Source organism: Siniperca chuatsi, linkage group LG21 (assembly GCF_020085105.1).
Source record: "Siniperca chuatsi isolate FFG_IHB_CAS linkage group LG21, ASM2008510v1, whole genome shotgun sequence".
NCBI lineage: Eukaryota > Metazoa > Chordata > Actinopteri > Centrarchiformes > Sinipercidae > Siniperca > Siniperca chuatsi.
Window position 1 is genome coordinate 20,175,535 of NC_058062.1, and position 14,224 is coordinate 20,189,758.

Here is a 14,224-nt window from a genome sequence, read left to right on the forward strand (position 1 = left end):
TAGTATGGATAAATGGAAATTCACAAAATTACACACCATTTCTATTCCATCCTGAAATCAGTCTTTCTTCAATTGTGACCTCATGCTGCACCAGTGGGTGGATATAAAATCTCAGACTAATAGAAGCGTCACAGGTTCAAACCCACACAGGTAGAAATGTGTCCAGTCATACTGAAGGAAGGCCAAAGACTTCATTATTATACTGGAAAGAAAGTGGGAAAATGGGTCCACTGGTGTCATTAAAAGTTAGAAGACAATAAAAGATGAAGAGAGAGAGAGAGAGAGAGAGAGAATGATGAGAAAAGATGAAAGAATAACTTGTCAATATGTAGCACACATACACACACACAGCAAAAGGAGCAGTGGTGAGTCAGCCTCCTGTGAGTCACAGGAGAAATCAGAAATGTCAGACAGAAAAAGAGCACATACACACACACACACAGATATAGACACCAATTTCTGACATTAATGAAGATAGCCTTGACAACTGTTCTCTTTCCACCTTCTAAGTTAAAGTAAGAGTGGAAGGCTTGCCTCACAAACAGAATCCTAATAAACATGTGGGCTCCCTTTCCTCCTGATTTTCAGACCTGTAACACAAATCCATTTTCCAGACATGCTTCTTCCTGTTTAAGATCACTGTGCAGCAGCACATTTTCAGACATCTAATAAAATCGTAACAGCAATTTTACCTACGGACTTTAGACGAACATCTGATGGTGAAAGGAAGCTCATGCATAATTCTCCATCTTCCTGTGTTGCCCCCCGAGAACCTCAAGTCCCCCAAAAGATCCCCAGACCCCAGGGTGAACACCACTGAGCCCGCTGCTGCACTAAATGCTGCACTTTAGACTGAGTTTAAACTGAGACTGCAGCGCCCTCAAGAGGAGAGGAAGGGAGGATACATGGATATTAACTGACAGTCATTGCTGCATTATTCTTTGACCTCATCTGCCCTTACAAAGTTTACTTTACTTGAGTAAATGTACTTAGTTATTGAATTTAGGTACAATATTGAGGTACTTGTACTGTCAGTGCCTCCATTTTCTGCTTATTTATTGCTACTAAACTACATTTTAGATGGAAATATTATATTCTTAACTGCACTAAATTCATTTGATAGCTTTATTTATATTTATTTATCAATATTATTAATAAATATGATGTATGGTTGGCATGGGCAGAAAGGCAAAAATATAGAGTACCCTAAAGATTAATATACAGTAGGAGCTTTTAATTCAATTCAGTCTTATTTATATAGCGCCAATTCATAACAGAAGTTATCTCACTGCACTTTTCCTATAGAGCAGGTCTAGACTGTACTCTTTATAATATTAATTATACTTTATTAGCAGTATATGCACAGTCTAGCCTACATCTAAAACTGGAGACTGCAGATGTAACACACATGTTCCTGCTGCTGGTGGCTACAGGTATTTACCTGAAAAATGACATTATACATTCTTACAACACGTGTGAGTGTTTATTTCCATGGGCTTATCATAGTGATAGCACCGAGCTCAACTGATAGGGCGTTTTTTCTCATTTGCAGAGGTCTGAGTGCGCCTCAGCCGACACGCTATGAAAATGAGGAGGTCCGAGCAAACGAAAACACAAGTTAACACAATCTGTTGACAACAGGAGGAGCGGTGTTGCCTCCAAATGTACATTAAGTACATAATTAAGTCCATTTACTCAAGTACTGTAGGCCTACTTAAGTACAAGTTTGAGGTACTTTTCCTTTACTTGAGTATTTCAGTTTTTTGCTACTTTATTCTTCTACGTCACTACATTTTAGAGTGGAATATTGTACTTTTTACTCCACTACATTTACATTTAAGTTACTTTACAAATGAAGATTTTACAAACAAAACATATCAACTTATAAAATACAATACTGTGCTATAGATTAAACTATCCAACAGTATATGAAGTAGGCTTGTTAAAATGGTGCTTGCGTAAGCATCAGTACTAATATTCTGCTTAACAAATACTTTATTTTAATACTTTAATAGTATTTTTTTACGCGCTACTTTTATTGCAACTTTTACTTTTACTGAAGTAAAAGATATGAATACTTGTTCCACCACTGAACTGCATTTACTTTTGAAACTTCTGCTTAAACTGTGCTGGAATACTACAGATGTTCACTGTACGTGAGTACATTTTTCAGTGTAGGAATTTGACTTGAAACTGAGTTTTTTTTTTTTTATTTTTTTTTTACATTGTTTCTATTAGACCTACTTCTGTTAAGAAGTAAAGGATCTTTAAGTAAGTACTTCTTCCACCACTGCAAACATTACTATTTGAATATTACATTGATTACATTGTCTAGTTCACTGTAATGCGCCCAGGTAAACCTCTAAAGCAATAGTTTACAATACAAAAATACAAATTACACTTTTCATTGTAATGGGAACGAGTGGATTTCATAATCAGCATTACTATCATTACCATCAGTGCAGCTAACAGTAGTAGCAGTGGTAGTAATATTCTAACGGTAGAAGAAGCAGGTGTGGCAGTGTTGGCGGAACTGATGATAGCAGGTGTTGTATAAGTAGTGTTAGGTGCATTAATCCAGGTGCTGATTGCTCTAATTTGCCTGGTCCTTTAATGAGCAGCTATGACTCACTGACAGAGACACTCCCATCCTCCTCTTCCTCTTCCTCTCCACCATCTCCTCTCCTCCCTCTTCCATCCCCCCCTCCCCTCCAGTGTTGTCAAGGCAACAAACCTCTAGACTGGAGCTGCCAGTCATTAATCCACGCAGCCCACGCCTCTCTTGACGTTATTGTGACGAGTCAAATTCAATGGCTCCGGTTCATTATTAGATTTATCTATGGTTTAAAGTATTTATTGATTTATTTATTTTATTATATACCTGTGTGAGTTTTACTGCAAGAAAGTCATTTTATATAATAATGTAGCAACACAAAAGAAGGCGGTAGAATAACACAGCATTTAGGCTCACATAGGTTGGGCTCCAAAACACACACACACGCACACACACACACACGCACACCTCTGCACGGTCAGAGGGAGGCGGATCTCGGAGTAGACTCCAGGACTTCCTCAGCAAAGAGAGCGGAGCCGACAGCGCAGTAAGTATTTCACACCATCAACTCTTTATTATTCCCATCCATGTTCCCACATGGAAACTGTCTTTTTAATGTCATCATCATCATCATCATCATCATCATGATCAGAGCTTGAGTTAAATAATATCCAGTAAAACATAGTGTAGAGTCATGTCGCTCCCTAACAGTGACAGGTGACAGCTCACCGTCGGAGCTAAAGCATTCAAGTAGCCTGTCATTTTCCGTAATGTCCCTGGAGCTGTGGCAGCGTGTCTGGGAGGTAATTGCACTGTGATGTGTGTGGACAGGCGGGAGTGATAATTGACTCTGGTGAGGTTATAATAATGACTTTCAGCGGGTCGTGTCGTGGTGCTGTTCGAGGCGAGCAGGCAGGGAAAGCCATTTGATTTTTGGTTCATTTTCTGCTCATGTCCACGTATAACTACCGGCAGCTCGGTGCGACACTTCGTGCTATGTGATCTCGGCGTCATGTTTGTATTTGCACGAGTCTTCGGCTACTAGAAAACACGATAAAAGTCGCAGACTTTTATTTCCTCCCCCTCCCAGCAGTTTTATTCTGAAGGAGCTCTATGCTGTGTGTTTCACCGTTCATTATGTGCTCATTAGTGAAGGACATAAAGAGATGTTGTGAAGTTATTTGCTCCAGCTGAGTAGCGCTTACGTGTACATATAGATTTTGCAAAATTTGTTTTCAGTAATTTTACTTTTATTTATCAATCAGCCAATCAAACTTGATTTGTAGTTTTAAAGTGCAAGCAAGTATTGCTTATTAAGTAGTACATATTTACTCAGGTAACTTAAATACAAAATTGAGGTACTTAAATAAGATTAAAAATACCTTCTGCTACTGAGATATATGACCAGGAAATGGATATGGAATATAAAGTATGAATGGAAAATGAAAGGGTGCATCACACTGCGAATAGGAAGGAACCGTAGGAAAATGAACAGTGGACTCAGTGTGAGGTGGAGGATGATAATAGTGAATGATAAAAGTCCTTGTCAGTGTCAGTGTCCAGCAGTGAGAGTGGGCTCGTACAGACTGTTGGCCACTCGGTGGTGCACCTTGGCGTTGGGGTACAAGTCTATCGCTGGAGCTGCTCCTGTGTTCATGCAGAAAGGCGTGAAGGGGACGAGAGGCATTGTTCATTGTCATGACACTCATTAGCTGGAGCAGCGTCCTGCTCCCTGACACCTCCAACGGATAATCCAGTTCCACTGGAGGAACCAAGCCAGCCGTTCTGACGAGCGCGCTGGTCCTGCGGGTTTCCTGGTTTTACGGCACATTTTGGCCGGTTATCTGATTTTACATGGGCTGGTGTGTGAAGGCCTGGATATCCAGATTTGTCTGCTGGCCATTCTTAGCAGCACAGGATCCACTGAAGCTAATGGCCTTCCTTGGCTTTGTGGTGACAGGGGCAATTCAGTCTTTAGACATTCATGGACCGTTATGCTGTGGAATACTCTTCAATTGAATCCTCTTCAGCATGGCCAGATTAACCTGTTAGGTTAGGGGGTCCCTGGGCAAAAGTTGCTCTTGGGCCACTATTGACCCCGCCTTTGACTCAGGGCCCCTCCACAAGATATTGAATATTATCTAAATTTCTGCTAAAGGAACCGGATGACTTCGCCTGTGTTTGTCTTTCTCTACCTCAGCTTCCTAATTTAATTCATTTTAATTTAGTTCAACAAATAGCACAGCCCAAGGCATCAGTTGCACTCCGAAATCTCTGTTTCTCATTCTCAGATCATGGATGATTCTGCTCCACGTCCTGGTTGCTCTATGTTTGCGTGGCTGGTGGGAGCGTCACAGGTGCTGGGTTTGACGTCTGTGGTGCTGACCGGTGTGTGGATGGGTCACTACCGCGGGGGCTTCGCCTGGGACGGCTCAGCGCGGGAGTTCAACCTGCACCCTCTGTGCATGGTGCTGGGCATGGTCTTCCTGCAAGGCGACGGTGAGTCCGTGCTGATCACTGATCAGTGCAACACTGTCACTCTAAGGGGGAAACTGCACACTGAACTGATTCTAATGCAGATCAAACTCACCACGTTAACTACTAGATGTAGCAAAAATGATGCATCTGTGTGGTATGATTTTGATTCCTGTTGAATTTCTTATTCCATGCTTCACCATCCCATAATTTATTTTCTTAACATTTTTATGGACGTCTTTTCAAAAATGGCCCAATTTCACACATTTCTATTTTCATCCGATTTTGTCAACAAAACTGCAACCAAACCTGATTGGTTTCGGTTAAGCTTAGCCTAATATTTAGTTAGCATGTAAACACGCTAATGCTTAGCATGTTAATGTAATTTAGCATGTTAATATGACAGCATGTTAGTATGCTAGGTTGGCATTAATCTCAATGCGAGACTGAGGCTGAAAGAAATTCTGTCATTACACTTTGTTCGCCCCCATTCATTTCCTATGGGACGCAAGTGAATCGCCTCTCAAAGCATTGTGGGATAGAAGGTTATGCAAGAACGACCAGCAACGCACAAAAAAAGCGATGGAGTCGAAAGTTGAAAAATGTAAGCAAATGCAGCTGAAAAGTGGAAAAAGTGATTTAGTGCTGGTCAGGAGGTTGAGTCCCTCTCGTATGCCACCAAGATTACAGGTACAAACAAAAACAAAGACACAAATTGTCACACAAATTGTTGGAGTAGGTTGTAGGTTGCCTTTTTATACTTTTAATTTTTTTTAAACGAGCGGGCTACTCGCTAGCCTGCGAGCGTTGACACGTCCACAATGGCAAGCGAGTGGTGGAGGCAGCGTCGCACAATTTGTTAGCTTCTAGCGGGTCTCCACCATTAGCATTGTCCTGGATAAGCAGAGGTCTTGACCGGTTGGTGGTGCTACATGAAAAGTCAGGGAATAACCAAAGTTATTAAGATTCATAATCTGGGTAACCATAAATGAATGATATTTCACTTTGGACCAAAGTGGTAGAACGACCAACTAACTAACCAAAATTGCGTTCGCTGGAGCCATTAAAGGCTTGCTGTAAAAACAGGCTGAACTGTAGCAAATCAGGCTAAGGACCATGTCCGCTTTATACCGCCACATTCACTGCAAACATCTTTTAATTCAAACTGCAGACAGAACAACATGCAGTCAGGAGGTCAAGGAGAAACAGGAGAGTCTACAGGTACGCCAGAGGCTCTGTAAGGCTATACGTGAAGGCATTAGGCACAGTGGTGCTAAATGCTAACACCAGCATGCTAATATGCTCGCAGTAACAATACTAACTTGCTGATGTTTAGCGGGTATAGAGAGCCGACGTCCTGACATCACATCCAGGCGAGCCTCTGTTCCACTGTAACTCAGTGCAATCTCTCATTTAGCATTTCAGCCTTTTGGAAAAAAAATGAAGCGTGTTCCTGGGGTTTACTTTCCATATCGTAAGACAAAGCAGCGTCCATTACAGCACTAGCTAACCTTTGTGATTTTAACAAAGTAAAAATACACCAACGCTCTCTTCTAAAGTCATTCTGACAGCTTTTTAGCTGTAATCTCTTTTGTCTAAAACTTCTCTACAATGTTCAGTCCTCTCTGTCCTGCTCTCATTACAGACATGTCTGCACTAGATGTGGCCCCTTAGCGCCGACATAGACTCACCTCTTTTATCCTCTAGGGACCTTGGATATCTGTAGAAAATTTCATGGCAATCAATCCAGCAGTTATTTCACTCTGAACCACAAATATGAAAATCATGGTAGCGTTGGGGGGGAAAAGTCAGGGGATAACCAAAGTCATGAATATTCATCCTCAGGTAAGCATGAATGGCTCTACCAAATGACATAGCAATCCATCCAATATTTAGTGAGATATTTCAGTCCTGACCAATGTGGTGGACCTTCACATTGACCGTCAGACAGACATTGTCATCCCTAGGGCCGCACATCTAGCTGTTAAGATTAAAATAGACTTAAGTTCTTCCAGGAAGTGAGTCATCGTATCTGCCTACCGCGTGGCTGACACCACCGGTATCTTCAGATTAACCCGGCTGGTCTTGCATCAGTTTGTAGTCATGGTTACACATCAATTTTTGGATAATACTCTGTAAATTGAGTGAAACAGGAAGCAGAGGTCAGCAGAACGTGGATGCTGTATTTTAGTCGGCCCGTTGGTGTGCGTCTGTGTGCGCTTGTGTTGTCTTAGCCTCAAGCACTGTGTTGCTGACCTGTTGCATTAAGCTAACACTACCCAGACACCCATCAGTCCCCCCCCCACCCCCACCCCCACCCAGCGAGTCTGATTTAAAGAGAGAGAGGGAGGAATGGTTTGAATCACTGAACGTGCCCGTTGTGTGTGTGTGTGTGTGTGTGTGGCCCAGCAGGGAATGGAACCAGCAGCACAGGAAGCGGCAGTCAGCGAACTGAGCAGTATCTTTTTCAGCAGCGGAGCAGAAGGGCTCCACTCAGCCTTTTTAGAAATGAAATCCACGCTTGACCAAACCTGGACCCTCTAGGTTGTCCATGTTATACTGCTGTCGTGTGAAGCCGTTTATGTACAAAACTTACAGGAGTGGTCACGTTTTGAATTTAGCTAAACAATTACAGCTGCATGCTCTTCTGTGGATTTTAGAAAACCCCACCCTCACAACGAGGAAAGCTTTAAAGACCATTTGGACCAATTTAGGTTAGTAGTCTGACTCACAGGAAGTAGGCTGTGGGTGTAAGCCTGCCATTGGCCGACTATTTCAGTTGGAATTCTCCTCCCCTTCCGCTCTCTGCGTGTTACTGTTTTAAAAGGGCACCGCCGCTGCATCCTGCGCCGCCCAAGACGATTGTGATTGGTTTAAAGAAATACAAACAAGCCAGAGCGTGTGTCCCCCCCATACCAGAATGATACTGGGTTCAGCCAGACCCTTCTCCAGGCAGCGCTGGCACAGCGCTAAAACAAAGTGTGGAGATAGGTCTGGCTGTGCAAGACTAAGGTTTGTGGTCAATCTGACAAAAGGCTCATAACATTATGTATTCAAACAATTCCTCTGAATTCTACTTCACCAACTAGTCCTGCAGGTAGTCCCTATGTCACCAAGCCTCTAGAAACACTCTCACATCCACGTGTGTTTCACACATGGATGAAATTCACTGTGCCGCTTCCTGGTTTGACCGGGCCTTTAAGCTTCCTTTTATCACTCTTCACAGGGACAGGCAGAGACTGTCCAAAAGTGTGTGTTTTAACAATTATTGTGTCTCGCTCCTCTCTATGACTGCAGACTTTTCCGCCCCGCTGTCCAGTGTGGCCGTTCTGAACGGCCAGAAACACTTCAGATATGTCCGGACGACACGCCATGCGAACTAATTCATTTCAAGCGAAGCATGAAATGAAGATAACAGGATTGTTGTTACGTTAAGGAATGGTCCTGAAGTGGAGGTACCTAAAGCAGTTTGGTTTCGACAGCCACACTTTTCATTTCTAGCGTGATGTTTCAGCATCGTCTCCCTGTTTCCGTAGTTGTGTATCCTCCACCTGATCTTTTCGTCTTAGCTGCTGAAAAACAAGCAAAATACAGAGCGTTGTTAAATTTCCAAACTGTCACTCAGCTAAGTCATCATCTCTCACCAATAAATGTCTTTCAGGTAATTTACCTTTCTAATAATTCAGTTTTATGTTTTTCTGTGTACAATATGACTTGACCATTACTTATCTGTGAAAATAAAAAAAGACAGTTAACATCGGTCTTGATAAAGTCTCCACAGCTGAGGTGTCACTGATATTCCTCAAAGAATTTTAAGCTTGTTACGGGCGAGCTGCTGTCCTTGATGTATTCAAGCTGCCTGCTCACACTCCAGCAAATCCAGGTGATGTCTGTGGTCCCAGGAATAAAGACAAAGTGAGATGTGGCTGTTTTTCCTCCTCTCTGTTTGGTGCCTGCAGCCCTGCGCACTTAACCAGATTAGTTCAACTTGTTCACAGCTGTCTGTTACAGAGCTAGATTGCATTAGAGCAATAAAAGCAAAGGTCAACTGGACATTAGATGGGGACTGATGGGGGAGGTAAGAGATGGAAACACCCTGGGGAGGTCCTCGCACACAGACACAAACACACACACACACACACCTCAGAGCTGATTCACTGTGATTAAGTCTGCTTTTGTTGCCTCGGGCCACGTCCACACTAATGTGGATACATCTGACAGCAAACCCGTTTTCTCCATAATCTGTTTCCACTCGAATCGTGGAGAACGGAACCTTTTCTAAAGGCCTCACACATGATTATGTGATCAGTTTGTTGAAAAAAAAAAAAGCGTGCAGCTGCTTAGTGGAAATGGTATAAAGCTGCTGACACAGGTGGGTAAAAGGAAGGATCTAAACTGAGCACAATTAGTCACGTAGAGTTCAACCTCTTGCTGCAATAAAAGAAAATACATCCAAAGGCTCGGTTTCCATCCATTTACACCTTCTATATGTGCTGTAATCATCACATATATGTTCTTGTCTCACACATTGTTCTACTGTATATCTTGCATATGTACTAAAAATGAATAATATCGTGCGCACCACGAGTCCTCACCTCTCCCTCTCTCTCCCCAGCCATCCTGGTCTACAGAGTCTTTCGGAATGAGGCAAAGAGGAACGTAAAGCTGCTACACGGCATCATTCACCTGCTCGCCCTCGTCATCAGCATCATAGGTGAGAGAGGGAGATGTGCATGTGTGTGTGTGTGTGAGAGAGAAAGGCTAAGACAGAGATGGAGAGAAAAAGATCACTAAATTACTGTTTCTTGTGTGTGTGTGTGTGTGTGTGTGTGTGTGTGTAGGTTTTGTAGCTGTGTTTGACTTCCACAGAGCAGCAAAGATTCCAGACATGTACTCTCTACACAGCTGGTGCGGAATGGCTACCTTAGTCTTATTCTGCTTACAGGTACGCACACGCACACACACACACACACACACACACGCTCACACACACTATACATAGCTCAACTGTAATGTGGATTATAACAGTAACAATAACTTTTCATCCCCCAATTTCTCCCAGTGGGTGATGGGTTTACTGTTCTTCCTATTTCCCGTTGCATCGTCGTGGTTACGAGCCTCATACCTCCCCATCCATGTGTTCTCCGGTCTGGTTCTGCTGGTTATGGCCATAGGAAGCAGCCTGCTTGGCATCACGGAGAAACTCCTCTTCAGCATCATGTATGTCTGTCTGACTGTCCATCTGTATCGGCCTGTGTCTCCATTCATTCCATACTTTCTCATCATTATAAAAAAAAAACAGTTTCTCACTTACCTTGAGTGGTCTCTAACAATGCTGATAGTTTTTGTTTATTAGTTAGTATAGTTTATGTGCCCATGTTTTTTGAGATATTCGTCTCTGAGAATTCTACCACCACACCAATACAATGGAGGTGAACGGAAATTCAGCAGATTTTATTTTGACTATTTCTTTGATAGAAAGTATTTCCGACTAGAAAAGGCTACATTTTATGAAGAAAATGTAAGTGTGCTCGTTTACACCAACAATGGCAGGTGCAAAGACTGTAAACAGGTTAAAATGTCTTAAAAAGTTAATCCTTTGCATGTGAGATGTTGTATGAGAGAAGCAGTTTAAATTGAGGCACGTAAAGCAGTGGAAGTGTCAATTCAAGTGTAAACCTTAAAAGGAGTTGAGGTGTTGTTTGAAGTGGAATCCCTGAAAGCATTCGGAATTTTAGTTTTCGAGTTTAAGCCCTGTAGGCAGTCGAGCTGTCAGTGTGTATGTTAGCACTGAAAGTTGCTAAGCTAACTGGTGAGGAGTAAAGGCCCTTTCAGTCACCTGCAAGTTTATTTGTATAGCACATTTCAACAATAAGGCAATTTTAAAGTGCTTTACATAAAACATATGAGCAACTTAGGGCAATATAAAAATACATTTTAATACACTTAAAAAGAGTTAAATAGAAAATAAAAACAAGATAAAACAGAAGAGTAAAAGTTACAGTGCAGTGTAAGAAATGAATCATGGAAAGACTAACAAAGACAAAGAGTTTCTGTGAGTTTTATTTTGTTTCTGTCGAGTTTGAATGAGGTGTGGTTTACATTGATCTGCTAAGTAAAATTACAGTTTTTCTCAAAGGAGTCTGGTGCGCTGTAGCGCCCGTTTGTTTCGGTCTGAGATGCTGGTGCTCTAGTGCGAGGTTTAGTGGCAGTGAATGTCGCTTACAGCTCCTTTTTTAAATCTAACTCTCCAGCATTGCCAAAAATCTAAAGACTTAACTGTTGCTCTAATCCATCAACTTTAATGTTTTATTTTTAAAAAAATTAAAAAAATCACTGGATGACTGGCCACCACAGAAGATGGTGATGATCCATGATCAAAGATGCAGTACTACTTACTGCCTACAAATCTTTCTCTGTCCTATCTCTTCAGCTCGTGTCTCATATACAGTATATACTATGTATACATATACAGTACATGTATTATATTTTGTGTCTGTCTCTCTCTCTCTCTCTCTTTTTGGGCCCAGGCCGACCTACTCTGGGTTCGCCCCTGAGGGGGTCCTGGCCAACATCTTGGGGATCCTGCTGGTGTGTTTCGGGGTGCTGCTGGGCTACTTGATCACCAGGGAGGAGTACAGACGTCCGCCAAACCCAGAGGAAGAGTCTTTGTCTGTCCACTTCAAGACCCTGACTGAGGGGGGGTCACCCACCACGCCCTGACCCCTCAGTGTGACGCCTCACTCCCTCCCCCTCACCTGGACCCCAAACATTGTCCTGCCAACAGACTAGCTGCGCCACCGGTCTCTGTTAATACTTAGTTACAAAGGCATCCGTTTAAACACAAATGGCCGTGATCGCTGTCAGAAAAGAGACAAAAGTTTAGGTTTAGTTCAGTGAAATCAATAAAATGATGGACAGGAAGCTTTAATTATCGTCTCTCTCCCGTTATCATGCCAACCTGAACCATTTGATTCAGATTACTGAACAGACAACTTTCACCCCAAATTTATTTACCCGACCTAACTGAACCTGACTGGTGCTGCCAAACTTGAGAGCCAAACCTGACCCCAGGCTTTATTTTTTGCTTTATTTCACTTGCCACACGATATTGGCTACACTCTCAGTGTCTTTATCGCTCCCCCACTGGGCACTGGGAGAGAAAGAAGGAAACATCGGAATTGATTGCATTTGAAAACAATCAAACCCTTAACTAAACCAAGACTAAAGCTTTACGCAACAGAAAAGGCTCGAACCCGACCCGCAACCCGAGACTTTATTGTAGCCATCAGGTCAGGTTATCAGAATTCTACTTGGACAGTGCAGTCCTGCATAGGCCTACAGGCCAGATGTTGGCACTAGAAATGTCCAGAGTGGGTGTCTGGGATGATCTGGGCATATTTTAATAGATCGGTATTGGCTAAAATAAAATCCATCAAATTCCGATGCTTTCTTTACTGTGCTCTACTGGGTTTTGTCCACGTCAGACTGCTAGTGTTGCTAAGTGCGTGAATGTGAAAAATGATTTGGGCCGCACTGATGCGAGTGATTCTGAGTTCTGAAACCTGGATTTGCAAAACACACGGATTCGCTAAATTCTGACGCCGAGTCTGTTATCTTTCCTCTCTCTTTCTCATTAGCAAACAGCAGCGTACAAAGCGTTCAGGTAGCAGCTTCTAATTTTTAGCCGGCACTGACCGTCGCTTTCGCCAGTTAAAACCGACAAACGGCGCAGGTGGCAGGTCGTATCAGCTGTCACTCATTAACATTCATTCCACGAGTAACTTGGTGACAAGCCAAAATGAAACTTGGTTGTTGTCGGGTTCGTGTGTCTGTACTCAGCCAAAGGTCATTTGTGAGGGACGAAGCTCCACACTGTAACATCACTGTGCAATCAGAGGGGGCTGATACGTCTTCTCCAGTAAAACAATCTAGCTGATCGCGTCAGGAGTCAGCATTCTCCCAGTTAAACTGTCATTCATATCGTATCAATAATTTAAGCCGATCAGTTTAATAGTTTAAATCCAGGACCTTCAGTATTGGGAACAAGTAGCTTGTGAAAAATTAGGTCTGCCAAATTTAGTATTCTACACCTGTTATTCCAGTGTGCTGCATACGTAACGAATCAACATTGCATATTTTTTTCTGCTATATATATAATTATTTTTACTATACATATTGAGCAACCTTGGTACAAACATTTCTTTTTCAGTTACGTCCCTAGTTGGCTATATTACAGTTCGGCTCTGTTACACACCAAAGGCAGAACTGATACTAAACATTGTGCTCACATTTGGCCATCTCCTATATAGGCATTCCATTTGGAACCACCCATGTCTGCCAGCTTGATTTTCACCAATTTGGATTAATCACCGAGCATAATAAATAAAATTTAAAAAAAAAATTATTTTATGGACAAAGGAGGAGGAGGACAAAAGCTTTAATGTCTGAAAAATAATAATACTGTCTATACTCCATAATTAGTAACGAGCTGTAAACTTTTAAAAGTCACATTGTAGAAGGTTAAGCTTTTGTGAAAATGATTTACATCACACTACTTTTGCAGGTCGCAACACTATAAATTGCACAAGAAGTCTGTCCTTTTATCTGACGTCCTACAGGATCTGTCCCAGATCCAAGTGGCGAGAATCCCAGTCAGTACAGTTTGTCCACAAAATATATTGCATAAACAAGTATTCCATTTGTCCATTAGTACGCTGTTTGTATTTAAATGGACTGTCATGAAAAAAATATATGTTCAGTGTATTAAGATGAATCTTATTAGAGTTTTGGTTACATGATGCATTTTTACCTAAAGCTGTTCAATTCATATCTTTGAACGTGATTAACCAAATTACATACATGTAGCTACAGTTTTTTTTGTTTTTTTGCCTTGACTTCAGGACTCAGCACTAGTGCCTAATACAAAGCTTTAACAGAAAATGCGCATTAGTGGATGTTGTTTGTGTTTACATGTCTTGACAGTGTCATCTTTCAAAAGGAAGTCTTAATCTCACTGGGACAACCTTAAATAAACAAACACGCAAAAGAACCAACGATGAAATGGCTGAATTTATTGGTCCAGTTGTGTTTTTCACCTGACTTAAACTTCTGATATCATTCTAGCTGTTAAAGCTGCATCAGGTGTGGGTAACTATTAAAAAGTAAGAAACACAGTAAATTGCTACGTCTGAA

At 42.0% G+C, this 14,224-nt stretch overlaps 1 protein-coding gene across 2 annotated transcripts; it reads left to right on the plus strand.

The window, feature by feature from the left end:
• The first annotated feature begins 2,947 nt into the window (after window positions 1-2,947).
• On the plus strand, window positions 2,948-14,081 carry LOC122869272 (transmembrane ascorbate-dependent reductase CYB561). Of its 2 annotated transcripts, none has more exons than XM_044182092.1 (6): window positions 2,948-3,101; window positions 4,846-5,053; window positions 9,645-9,743; window positions 9,871-9,974; window positions 10,092-10,249; window positions 11,560-14,081. In XM_044182092.1, the coding sequence occupies exons 2-6, from the start codon at window positions 4,849-4,851 to the stop codon at window positions 11,750-11,752; spliced, it is 759 nt and encodes a 252-aa protein (XP_044038027.1). In that variant the 5' UTR covers window positions 2,948-3,101; window positions 4,846-4,848; the 3' UTR covers window positions 11,753-14,081. The 2 variants fall into 2 exon arrangements, with proteins under 2 accessions (XP_044038027.1, XP_044038026.1); XM_044182091.1 differs by lacking the exon at window positions 2,948-3,101 and adding an exon at window positions 3,216-3,357.
• The last annotated feature ends 143 nt before the right edge of the window (window positions 14,082-14,224 follow it).